General features: G+C 47.6%; 1 protein-coding gene across 1 annotated transcript; it reads right to left on the reverse strand.

Annotated features, from left to right (window-relative positions):
- Window positions 1–497: 497 nt before the first annotated feature.
- Window positions 498–9287, reverse strand: Fn3krp (fructosamine 3 kinase related protein). Its single transcript, XM_052196149.1, has 6 exons — window positions 9089–9287; window positions 5397–5548; window positions 4800–4891; window positions 3635–3717; window positions 1368–1490; window positions 498–1140 (listed from the first exon to the last, which is right to left on the reverse strand). Exons 1-6 carry the CDS (start codon window positions 9227–9229, stop codon window positions 802–804), a joined length of 930 nt encoding a protein of 309 aa, XP_052052109.1. The 5' UTR covers window positions 9230–9287; the 3' UTR covers window positions 498–801.
- Between the last annotated feature and the right edge of the window lie 3827 nt (window positions 9288–13114).

Here is a 13114-nt window from a genome sequence, read left to right on the forward strand (position 1 = left end):
GAACACCCTTCACCACGGCAACAGTCTCTCACAGTGTTCTACCTTGGCAGTGTGGCTCACTACACCTGAACTTCAGTAAGTCTGTTCAGATCACCAGTGAGACCTAATCCAGCTAGGCAATCTGGCTGACGACGTACACAACATCAGAATTCTGTAACCTTTCCTCTGAGAGAACCCACACTTCACAGAGCCCACAGGATCCATCGACCGTCTGGTGCTCAGGGGCTTGCAGTGACCAGGAGCCTGTAGGGGCCTGACCGAGGGCCTCTGCAGATAGGTTATGGCTGAGAAGCTTGGTGACCTTGTGGGGGTCCTAACGATGGGAACGGAGGGTGCCCCTGACTCCCTTGCGTACTGTGCGACCCGTTCCCTCCTATGGGTTGCCTCATCCAGTCCTGATGTGATGTTATGTGCCTGGTCTTATTGTGGTTTGTTATGCTGTGCTTGGTTGATGTCTGGGGGGAGGGGAGGACGGCCGAGGAGAGTCTGAGGAGAGAGGGGAGGGAGGGAAAACTGCAGTCAGGATGTAATATGTGAGAGAATAGGGAAAAAAAATAGAGAAAAAGAAAGAAGCAAGGGATCTTAAGCAAATTCTGTCATGGAATAAGTGGGAAGAGGAAAGGACTGTGGAGAACCAGGGGCTCCTTGACCAAATCACTGGAATCAGGTCACCTGACCCCGAGGCACTTGCCTCACTTCACAGTGATGCGTATGGTGGTAAGACTTGATCTAGATGTCCAGTTGTCTCATGAGAAGACCCAGCACACCCACAGGAGACTCTTGCCTCCGTGGGAAGCCAGTTCATCGGCTGAGGTTCCTCATTATGTTTAGAGACGATCCTCTGTACCCAGATCCAAAATGATTCCAGTGGTTCAGATAGTGAAAGAGCTGATACAACTGCAGGCGCCTCTCGAACCCTGGCGTTTTAGGGATTTTGCTATGGTATGCGGAATAGAAGGAGCTGCTGAAACCCCCGAACATGCCGGCTATGGCCAGCTCGTACTCCGAGTGGCCGTAGAAGGATGCTGGGTCAAAAATGATGGGCCCAGAGGAGTCTTCCGCTACATTCCCTCCCCAGAGGTCTCCATGAAGCAAGGAGGGCACAATCTCCAGGTCACGGAACATGTCAGGAATCTTCAACTGCAGGGAAGAAGATGGAGCCTTAAACAAAGTGACCAGTCATACAGCGGCGTGGGTGCTTCCCTAAGTGCCACTGCACATGTCTGAGCAGGTACTCAATGTGCCTGACATGGAGAGAGATGGGGACACAGGCGAGCACTCTGCTTCCTATATGCCACCCCGGCCTCAGTGCCTCCTGTCTACCAGGGCTCAGAGGGGCATGCTGTTGGCACTGAGGCCCTGCTCACCTGCAGAGCGGACCAGAGCTCAAGAGCTTCCCGGTCCCCAGACTTCTTCTCCACCATGTCCATTTGGGGCTGAATGCGCTGCCTGGCATAGAATGTGACCCAGTCCTTCTGCCAGTCATTTACCTGCACAGGTGACAGTAAAGGAGAAAGCAGACTTTATCAGAAAACATCAGAACTGAAGGAGGCTTATGTGCCCAGAAATCCCACGTAAAATGGGCTGCAGGAAGCATGAAGGGGGTGGCGGCCACAGGAGGTTAGAGGTGAGAGATGCCAAGCAGCAGAAGGACAGGCTCTGTGTCCCAGGAGGAATGGTAAGCAGGGTGTGCCAGGTCAGGTGACCGCCTGCAACCTTCCAAGCCTGAAGATGAACTAAAGCAATTTAATTAGAACAACAGTGGCATAAAGGCCAGAGCCGGCCAACCCTCTGGAGCTCATGGCTGTTTCCAATCGTCTTCCAGCAGCCACCTGGCCACATTTTACCTTGGCCTGGGACTGAGGAGAGAAGTCATATGGAGCCTCTTTCAAAAGAGCTCCCAAGGAAGGACGTCCAGGCCATGGGTGTCTCCCACCCAGGAAGGAAGGAAGGTGGTCATGTGAGAGTAAATCAGCTCAGAGGAGGACAGGACACCATGCACATAAGCACGCATGTGCATGTGCATATATCTGCATGTGAACACACATGCATCATGACTTACAGGTAGGAGAGGAAGGGCCAATGCCAGCTGACACACACCCTAAGCACATAGGAAACCCCGTGCAAGGCGTGTTAACATATCACTTCCTACACATTAGTCCCTGTGCCTACCATAAAACATCCAAAAGTTTCTAGATTCTGTGTTCACTCGTCTTGGCAAAGAGCTTTCCTATTTGTTGCTGCAATAAAACCAACTCAGGGCTTTTGTGCTTTTTTAATCTTGCAGTACAGGTTATATGCCATCATTTCAGGAAGGACTATGCAGGCAGTTACTAAAAACAGCTATTCACATCCAGAGTTAAGGAAAAGCACTGCCCAAATTCAGGGTGGGTCTTCCTACATCAATTAATCCAAGTAAAATCTTTCACAGGTATGCCCACAGGCCAACTCAATTCAGGTAATTCCTCACTATGATTTTCTTCCCAGGTGACTCCAGGCAGATATTTTTGTTTGGTTGGTTTTGGTTTTTCAGATAGGGTTTTTCTGTGTAGCCCTGGCTGTTGTAGAACTTACTATGTAGACCAGATTGGTCTCAAACTCACAGAGATCTGCCTGCCTTTGCCTCCTGAGTGCTGGGATTCAAGGCATGCACCACCACATCAGTTTCCCAGGTAATTCTAGATTGTATCAAGTTGACAATTAAAACTAGCCATCACAACTGTCATCCTATCTACTTTGTATCTACTGGGCATCAGGCAATACTCTCTAGGCAGAGACTCCAAGAGGAACAGACTTAAAACCAGAAACATGAAAAGTGTAATACCATGTCACTGTGCTCTTTTTGAGAGTTCAATAGTTTACTATCCAAAGGGGAGTGGGCCCAACACCTCTACTCATAGGAAAGTCCTCAGATGTTCAGGTTCTTAAATGAAACAATGTACTTTGCATAGAACCCACACATTCCTGCCATATACTTAAATCATCTCCACACTACTTATAATATCTAAATAATGAGATAGTCAGCAGTTAAGAGGGCTTGATGCTCTTTAGAGGACCCAGCACCCATGGCAGGGTGCTCACAGACACTGTGACTACAGTTTCAAAGGATCTAATTCCTTCTCTGGCCTCAGCAGGGACCCACACATACACATACATGCACGTGTGTGTGTGTGTGTGTGTGTGTGTGTGTGTGTGTGTGTGTGTGTGTTTGTGTGTATAAATTAAAATAAATCTTTAAAAATAAGTTGGGCATGGTGGCACACACTTTTATACCAGGAACTGGGAGGCAGAAACAGGCAGCTCTTGAGTTTGGGGCCATCTGGTCTACATACTGAGTTCCAGGCCTGCCAAGGTTACAAAGTGAGACCCTGTTTCAAAAAGAGATACATAAATAAAATAAATAAATAATAAAAATAAGCAAAATAAAATCTACAATTTTTCACCCCTCCTTGAAATCCATCTTGATCTAACATTAGGTTTATTTACTTCATGTCAACTTCTTAAAAATTATCAGGGGAAAAAAGGGTGCAAAGACTTACAAGTTCTCACAGAAAAGGAGATCTTGGGTAATTTCCCCGCTGGGTCTCAGCGGCCAGTCTGACTGTGAAGTGGAGGTGAGCTCTGAGCCACTCACCTGGGGAAGGTACCCACAGCACGTCACCACATCAAACCCGAACTGGTCCACGTACTGCCTCTCTGCCTGGCCACCTCCTTTCCCTGTCATGAGAAAGGACACAAAGAAAGGTGGCTCGAGGGTCCCCTGTTCTAGGAGACCCGAGGGTCTCAGACCCTCGGGTCTGCTCTTGGAGCGCGTGGGTTTGTTGTTTTGCAATCAATATGCCCTCACCCCTTAATGCTTGCATTATAAGCAAGACCCCACTCCCCAGGCCACCCAGAACTGTGTATGTGAACTGAACAACCAGGACACTAGCTAATCTAGAAGCAGAACCAAGTACCAGAGGGCACATGGGGAGGGATTCATAACAATGTCAACAATAAATTAAAAAAATTAATTTCTTTAGAGAGGAAAAATATCAACCCTGTAACCCATCAGGAAAGGTTGTCTATCAGTGGCGATGCCCTTCCATTTTTGACAGATAAAACTACTACGCTTTCAAATGGCCTCAGCTTCATGTGTCTACCCAAAATTCAGAAAATCCCAGTCACATGAATTCCATGCAAACTGGGAGCAACAGGTCTTAAAGTCAGTTTGATGGAGTTTGTTAGTTTACCTCACAGGACAAGAAGATAGGCTGACTGTACTACCAGTACACTATCAGGGGACGGACAGGTCACCAGGACCCGTCAGCAGAACTGTACACAGTAGATTCTGGATTGCCTGCTTTCTGGCCATCAGCTATTCTGTCTAACAGAGTCAGCACACGGGGTACATATGGAGTATCAACTGTCAGCCTGCTGACACCACACTGTGTCCTAGATGGGTGCCATTACGGCTGCCATTCTGAGCCTCGAGAATGCTGTGTTCATGGAGGAGAAGATAGCGTGATTAAAGGAGTCACTTTGTACTGAAAGCCAAAACACCGTTGAGTAGACTCCCTTCTGGAAAGTAAGACATAAAACAACCATAACATCAGGTGGCTTCAGACCCATCAGTATTTCCTATTTTTTCAGTATGTCTAGGACACACTGTGCCAATCATACCCATGGTGCTCACTGCACTGCAAATGCGCAGCCTCGGGGTGACCATCCTTTGCTTTGGCACCGGCACAGGCAGCAGCATTACCCCATCCCTGAGCCCTCTTCAGCCGGGGTCCCTTAGAGCTCACATTGCCCCTTACCCACAGTGCCAGCCTCTTTCAGCAGCCTCTCTCCAAGACTCTTGTTCTCAAGGTGTAGATCTGCAAGCTGGGTCCCAAGCTTGGCGGCATGGCTAAAATCAAAACACAGGCACTGAATGAATGACACATGTCTGTGTCATCAGACAGATGGGGACCGCACAGACAGCGGATCCATCTGAACTTAAGACACTTAAAGCTAGTCAAACACGGACCGTAAAGTTCACTCCACTGAAATAAGAGGGAACTGGGTGTGGTGGCACGCAACAAGAATCCGAAGGAGGAGGCAGAAGGACTCAATTCTGTTTGGTTTTGAAACAGAGGCTCCCGCCATTCGACCACCTTTCCTAGTCTTTTAGACTTTGCAGCTGAGTCTTCTTGTGATCGCCCCACTCTGAGAGCATCATCTCTCTGGCTTTTATCTGACAGAGAGCACATACCATTCATAACACAGAGTCATCATCTGCACAGTCATGGACTTTATGCCATGCCTCAAGTCTTATCCCCACACCCCAATACAAGATTCCAAAATAAAAGACCCACATGGAGGAAGACATAAAGCCTTTGCTTTTAACCAGAAGGGATGGTGTGGAGACAGACCTGCTCAGAGAGCGCATGTCCAAATGCTCCATCACTAGCATGCTCCCGCCTCCTGGGGCATCGAGAACCTTGATGGGCTTGGGTACTTTGACTGTGCCTGTCTTCAGAATGGCGGTTAAGCTCGCCATCTCGCCATCAAACATTCTTTTAGCCTGTCGGTAAAACAATGGAGAAGGAGACCAAGGTCACCGGAAAGAGACCGTGCAGACACGATTACTTCTGGCCTTACTATTTCAAACCAATTTTACCCTAGCCAGAGGACTCGACAGAAACCGACAGGTCTTTCAGAGGCCATAAGTGCTGAAGTCGCACAGGCATAAGCAAGCTTGTACTTTGCACTGTGGGACTGCATTTGTTTGCTTGCTTGCTTGTTTGCTTGCTTTTTGTTTTTGGAGGTCTATGTAACCTTAGCTCTCTTAAAACTGCTATGTAGACCAGGCTGGCCTCAAACACATAGAGATCTGCCTGCCTCTGCCTCCCATGAGCACCAATCAATCAATCAATCAATCTTGAAGCATCACCATCAAGAGATTGAGTCCAGACACACTGAGTGGTAATGGCACACACCTTTTTTTTGGTGGGTTTTTCGAGACAGGGTTTCTCTGTATAGCCCTGGCTGCCCTAGAACTCACTCTGTAGACCAGGCTGGCCTCAAACTCAGAAATCTGCCTTCCTCTCCCTCCCAAGTGCTGGGATTACAGGCATGCGCCACCACCACATGGTTTGACACACACCTTTAATCCTAAGCACTTGGCAGGCAGAGGCAGGCAATTCTCTGAGTTTGAGGGCAGCCTGGTCTACAAAAGTGAATTCCAGGCCAGTCAGGGCTACACAGAGAAACCCTGCCTTGAGACATACCAACAAAAAGAGTCCAGCCATTACCCACCCCCAGAGACAGCTGTCTCTACTCTGGCTTCCACCAGCACAGAGCTATTACGCCTGCTTGGTCATGCTTTTTGTGTTCCTGGCTTTTGTTGTTGTTTTTCATGTGACAGGGTTCTGCTATGTAGTCCATGCTGGCCTCAAACTCACAACACCCCTGCCTCAGCCTTCTAAGTGCTGTGTGATCATTTTACATGCAGTCACGTGGGCTCTGGGGTCTGGTGTATTTGTTATACTTTCATGCTGTAAACTATTTCACACCGTGAACACACCAAAATGTAACCACCCATCCTACAGCGCTGCCGGGGAAATCCCACTTGGGCGCACAGTTACTGCCTCTGTGACCTCGGGCAAGCTACTTATGCTTTCTTTGCTTCAGTTTGCTCACCTATAAAATGAGAGGAACTACACTTCTGAGGTAGCAGCCAACACACAGCCCACTGTAAACGTGTTACAAATGTTAGAACTCATCACTAAGAGGACCAAAGTTCCTGAGAAGATAAGAACAATGTCCTGACAGAACTTTCACACCAACTTCTTTAGAGTGTGAAGGAGAAGCTAGACTTTTGGCAACATGCTGGTGACAGAGACTACGTGAAAAGGCAGCACAGGAAAAAAAAATGCAGGAAACATTTTAAAAGGAACTGTGCAGCTGTTAAGAGGCACATCTCAGGCTGGAGAGATGGCTCAGTGGTTAAGAGCACTGACTTCAATTTGAAAATGTGGGGTTATCAAGATGGATTAGTGGTTAAAAGTACATACTGCTCTTGCAGAGGTCCTGAGTTCAATTCCTAACCCCCACACCAGGTAGATCATAACCACCTGTAATTCCCACTTCAGAGGTTCTGATGCCGCTAGTCTGATGTCTCTGGTCTCCCTGGACACCACACACACATCCTATACCACATATACATACATGCATATTGTCTTTAAAACTGTATAAATAAGTAAATCTATATATTAAAAAAAAAGAACTCAGCCGGGCGGTGGTGGCGCATGCCTTTAATCCCAGCACTTGGGAGGCAGAGGCAGGTGGATTTCTGAGTTCGAGGCCAGCCTGGTCTACAAAGTGAGTTCAGGACAGCCAGGGCTACACAGAGAAACCCTGTCTCGAAAAACCAAAAAAAAAAAAAAAAAAAAAAAAAAAAAGAACTCAGCAGTTCATGCTGGCGAATATGTCAAATCCTACCACTTGAGAGGCTGAGGATTCCATTGTAAGTTCTAGACTAGCCTGGGCTACATATAGATGGAAACTGTGCCTCCAAAAAAAAACAAACAAAACCCTCTTCCTGAGAGAGAGAGAATATAAACTCACAGGAAGTAGGCACATCTCTGTTAGGTCAAGGCCATTCTGGTCTATGTAGCAAATTCCAAGCCAGCCAGAACTACATAGTAAGATCTTGTTTCAAGAAATTAAACAACAACAAAATTTGAAAAAGAGAGAAAAGAACCTGAACTCAACTCCAAACAAGAGAAAACACTTTTTTAAAAACACCACTAGTTTGAGAACACAGCTCAGCGATACAGCACTTGCTTGGCATATTCATGGCCCTGGGTTCAACCTGTCATCACAAAGAAAAGACAAATCAAGCTGGAATACCAAGGACTGTGTAAAGAAAGGGTACTATATAAAACCAACAACAAGCAAAACCAGAACAGAGAAGCCTGGCTGTAGAACATGCAGGACTACGAAGTCTGTCGCTGAGGGCAATTTAGTGAAACTTCAAGGGCAACGGACAGAGTTCAACTGATGTCTGAAGATAAGGCAAGTCTTGAGAAAATAATGGTATTGCAAAGGTTAACACACATGCTAGTAGAGGCAAGATCCCTTTCGTGAAAGAAAAATGACCACAAATGCAAGCTAGACTCGTGGCTAAAACCTGCAACCCCAGCACTCAAGAAACAGAAACAAGGGGCTAGACAGATGGCTCAGTGGTTAAGAGCAGGGACTGCTCTTCCAAAGGTCCTGAGTTCAAATCCCAGCAACCACATGGTGGCCCATAACCATCCGTGATAAAATCTGACGCCCTCTTCTGGTGCATCTGAAGACAGCTACAGTGTACTTTATATATATATATATATATATATATATATATGAGAAAAGAAAAAGAAAGGAAGGCAGAAAGGAAGAAGGAAAGGGAAACAAAAGGATTGAGTCAGCCTTAGTGACAGAAACCAATTCTAACATGGAGGGTGTGTGAGGTGTAGGGCTTAACAAGAAGATAAATGCCTTCAGTCTCGTTTAAAAAGACTTTGCCAAGTTCTACAGAAGCCATCCACGTCCCTTCCAACCAAAACCTGAAGTGAACAGCTTAAAATGACAAAGACAGAGCAGCGACCAGGAACACAACTGAAGCCTTGGGGCTCACCCTATCTTCCATTGGGCGCTTCAGAAAAAGTTTACACTCAAACAGAACCTGGTGGGGTGAGTGCATTATTTTGATCCTTTAAGATCTTTAATCTGAGTTTTAAGACTCTGCGAGTTGAAATAAGCTCCAGACAAACACGTGTACTCTGACATTTCTCAAAGAAGTGGGCACCGCAGTCTCTGAATACCATGCGCTGCTCCTGCGTAGCTACCGCTGACATAGCGGGCACAGCAGGCAAAGGCAGGGAAGCCAGAGGCCAGAGTGAAATAGCCTGGCTGTGGCGGTCACGCGTGGGCAGCGGCCAGAAACTGTCGCTGAAGACCGAGTCTCTAGCCCAGCCCGGGCCAGCTCAGGATCTCACACATCCTGGATCCAAACCCGAGCCCCATTTTAGCCTCGGGCCAATGAGCCCGATTCCCGACCCGGCGCCGGAGGCCCTACCTCTGCCTTGGAGTTCACTTTCACAAACACTCGTCCTTTGTCCGTGTCATAACTCTGGCCCTGGCTAATGCACCCGCCTCCCGAGTGGCCCGTAGCTTTGACAGAGCTGCAGCCCAGCTCCCGCTTAAGCAGGGTCTCCATGAGAGCAGCTCCTCTGCAAACACAGCTCAGGCCTGGTGCAGAAGCGGGTACAGCTGCGGGGCGGGGCGGACACAGACCAGTGACGGGATTGGGTGACAGGACGGAAGGGGCGGGGAAACCTTTGAAGGGGCGTGGCCTGCCTGGTTAGGATTGGTTGAGAGGCAGAGCGACTGCAGCCAAGTTTTCTCCGACCGCTAGGGAGCGGGAGCGGGGTGAGCAGGTGGGGTGCCCAGCTTTGCTGCTCTGGTGTGCTGAACTCTCTCAATTCAAACCGGTTCAAAACAATTCCCAGACAGCTGTGTAGACGGAGGGGGGTTACGCCCGCCCATCCGGGTTCTGTCTGAAACCGTTAGTGAGATGAAGCTCTGTTTTGCTAGGATGACGTATTCTTTCTCAAGGATGTGCTGACCGCGGGACCATTTCCCTGACTGGGAGGCCTGCCCTCTTGTGGGAGGGATAGAGGTCCTTGTGCTTACAAGTAAGCACTAGAGGAACCAGGAATGTAACACACAGGGTTGTTCCTTCAAAGGAAAGGATGCATAACCTGTGAGCAGATGTGGTTGCCCGGTGACCTTTGCACGATCTATGTGCTGGACCATATCGGATCCTCTCCCAAACCCTTTCCATGAGTTTGTCAACCTACAGAACCTATACTAAAACATGCCTAAATAGATTGAAGTTTGAACCAACACCAGTCACCTAGTCTTATTGAACAGAACTGCCTTCTTGCCCCGTCTATCCTCACTCTGCTAGCTGTAATGGTTATAAAGACCCTCTCAAACCCTCCCTTGTCCTAAGAAAAGGACCAGAGCCAAAGGGAAAAACACCCCAACCCTGACTTGACTCCAAGCCCAGTCCAGGGCCAAGAAACAGAAACACCAATCCCTGAGCATGAAATCACACCAAGCTCTAAACTTGCCCCAAGATTAGGCCAAAAATGTCACCAATCCCCAGTCCACCCTGGAAAGCTCCCCACCCCAAGAAACCCCCTTTGAAGCCCATGTCCTGCTCAGCTCCCCACTGTTTCTTATCCAAGCAGAGGTAGCCACCCTCCTGGGTTTTCCCTCCCAATAAATATCTTGTATGAGGTTCGTTGTGCAGTTTGACTCTGTGGAGCAGAGCTGTAACACTCATATAGAGGAAACTTTCCTCCAATGGCGCAGAGCTAGGGCATTTTCCCTGGGGAAACCTTCCCCTGCAGGGGCAAAGCTCTAACTTACACCCGAGATGCTCACATGCCAGCATGTGCCAGCACTCACCCCAGGTGGCCTCTCAATCTGTCTGAGCTTCCGGATCTGTGACAGTGATCTGCGGTGCAGGACCCAAACTGTTTTAAGTGTGTAAGTCCTGGGGCATACTGCCTCCAATACAGGGGTTTTGTATTGCATGTGATTAGCAGATTAGCTTGTGTCTCAGTCAGGTTTCCGATCCTCCACGGCAGGTTAAAATCCATTTTGCTCAGATGGAAAAGCCAGCAGGACACGTGTATAGATATTTAAAGAAAGAGGCATAAGGAACTGCAAATCTGGAATCAGTCAGATCTGCTGGCAGGCTGGAGATAAAGAGATATTGTCTGAGTTACGGTCCTCCTCCCACAAAATTCCTTCTCAATGATGGTTGATTTGTTCTGTTAAGACCTCTAACTGGCTTACACTGTGGAGGGAAATGGACCTACTCCAGGCCCACTGACTTAATTATTAACAGGATGCAAACATAATTCTTTTTGTGTTTTGATTATGGACTGGGGTGGAATAGGGAAGATTAAAATTGACATAGGGTTTCGCTATATAGCCCAGGCTGCCTTCAGAGTCAGGGAAATTCTGCCTCAACCGACCAAGTCCTGGGATGATAGACAACAGCCCCGAATAGAAAAATGCTTAAACAAATGTGGTGGTTTGAATAGGTTTGGCCCCCATAGACTCATGTGTTTAAATGCTTGGGCAGTGGCATTATTAGAAGGTATGGCCTTGTGGGAGGAGGTGTGTCACTGTGTGTGAGGTCTCTATACTTAAGCCCCACCCACTGTAGGATGTCAGTCTCCTCCTGGGAGCCAGTAGATCAAGGTATAATACTCTGAGCTTCTCTAACACCATGTCTGCCCACATGCTGCCCTACTTCCCACTATCACGATAAAGGACTAAACCCCTGAAACTGTAAGCCAGCCCCAACTAAATGTTTGCCTTTTTAAGAGTTGCCTCTGTCATGGTGTCTCTTCTCAGAAATAAAACCCCAACTAAGACCCCAAATACCTGGACAACCGTGCCCAATCAAATGGACACAGTTGACCAACATGACCAAGAAGTAAGTTGGGGAGGAAAGTGTTTATTTATCTTACACTCCCACACTGCTGTTCATCACCAAAGGAGGTCAGGACTGGAATTCAAGCAGGTCAGGAAGCAGGAGCTGATGCAGAGGCCATGGAGGGATGCTGCTTACTAGTTTGCTTCCCCTGGCTTGCTCAGCCTGCTTTCTTATAGAACCCAAGAATACCAGCCCAGGGATGGCACCACCCACAAGGGGCCCTCCCCTCTTGATCACTAATTGAGAAAATGCCTTACAGCTGTATCTCAAGGTGGCATTTCCTCAGGGAGGTTCCTTTCTCTGTGATAACTCTAGCCTGTGTCAAGTTGACACACAAAACCAGTCAGTACGATTGACCCCTTGTCAACTTGACACACAAACCATTAAGCCTCAACCCTTACTTTCTTATTCATCTCCAAGATCTAAATAACTTTAAAAGCCCCCCTCCCAGTCTTTGAAAATTCTTACTTATTAAAATTTCAATCCCTTTAAAATATCCAATCTCTTTTAAAATCCAAAGTCTTTTTACAATTAAGTCTCTTAACTGTGGGCTCCACTAAAATACTTTCTTCCTTCAAGAGAGAAAAATATCAGGGCACAGTCACTATCAAAAGCAAAATCAAACTCTGTCCAATGTCTGAGATCCACTCACGATCTTCTAGGCTCCTCCAAGGGCTTGGGTCACCTCTCCAGCTCTGCTCTCTGTAGCACACACCTTGTCTTCTAGGCTCCAGCTGCCTGTACTCCACTGCTGCTGCTGTTCTTGGTGGTCATCTCATGGTACTGGCATCTCCAAAACAATACTGAATTCTGGTGCAACTAGATTTTACCAATAGCCTCTCATAGGCTCTCTTCATGGTGCCAAGCCTCAATTTCTTGGCATGACCCCTGCAGCCTGGGCCATCAATTACAACTGAGGCTGCACCTTCACCATTGACCTTCTGTGGCCTCTCACAGTGTAGAGCTTCAGCTGCTCTTCATGACCCCTTCATGCCTTCAAAACTAGTACCACCTGGGTAACTCTTACACATTACCACATCCAGCCACAGCACAAGGTACAACCTTGGCTATCTCTAGAACACAGCCTCTGTGCTCTCAGAAAACAATTCCCAGAAGATTTCACCTCAGTGATGATGCTGGTCTCTCTCTCTCTCTCTCTCTCTCTCTCTCTCTCTCTCTCTCTCTCTCTCTCTTTTTTTCGAGACAGGGTTTCTCTGTGTAGCCCTGGCTGTCCTGGAACTCACTCTGTAGACCAGGCTGACCTCGAACTCAGAAATCTGCCTGCCTCTGCCTCCCAGAGTGCTCGGATTACAGGTGTGTGCCACCACTGTCTGGCTCGTTGGTCTCTTCTTAATCACAGCTAATTTCTTAGCTCTAGCTAACCAGTATCAATAGTCCAATAATGCAAAGTTTTGCTTTAGTAATTCTGGTATGTTGTTAATCACAGCCGATTCTTCAGTCCCAGCTAACCAAAACCACAGAATCTTCACAATCAGAATAGCAATGGCACTGATAAGAGACTTTAATCTTCCCTCTGAAATTTCACAAGCCAGGCCTCCATCTTCTGCGCTGTTCTCAACATTG

Source organism: Apodemus sylvaticus, chromosome 10, assembly GCF_947179515.1.
Source record: "Apodemus sylvaticus chromosome 10, mApoSyl1.1, whole genome shotgun sequence".
In the NCBI taxonomy this organism is placed as follows: domain Eukaryota; kingdom Metazoa; phylum Chordata; class Mammalia; order Rodentia; family Muridae; genus Apodemus; species Apodemus sylvaticus.

Bases quoted from the DNA above. Each gene is read 5' to 3' on its own strand.
- Fn3krp (XM_052196149.1), bottom strand. From the start codon at position 9,229: ATGGAGACCCTGCTTAAGCGGGAGCTGGGCTGCAGCTCTGTCAAAGCT. The intron at 4,892-5,396 runs GTCTGTCTCCAC...TTTTGATTTTAG, and splicing joins GACATGCGCTCTCTGAGCAG to CCATGCCGCCAAGCTTGGGA. The intron at 1,141-1,367 runs GTGAGCAGGGCC...TCTTCCCTGCAG, and splicing joins AGCTCTGGTCCGCTCTGCAG to TTGAAGATTCCTGACATGTT.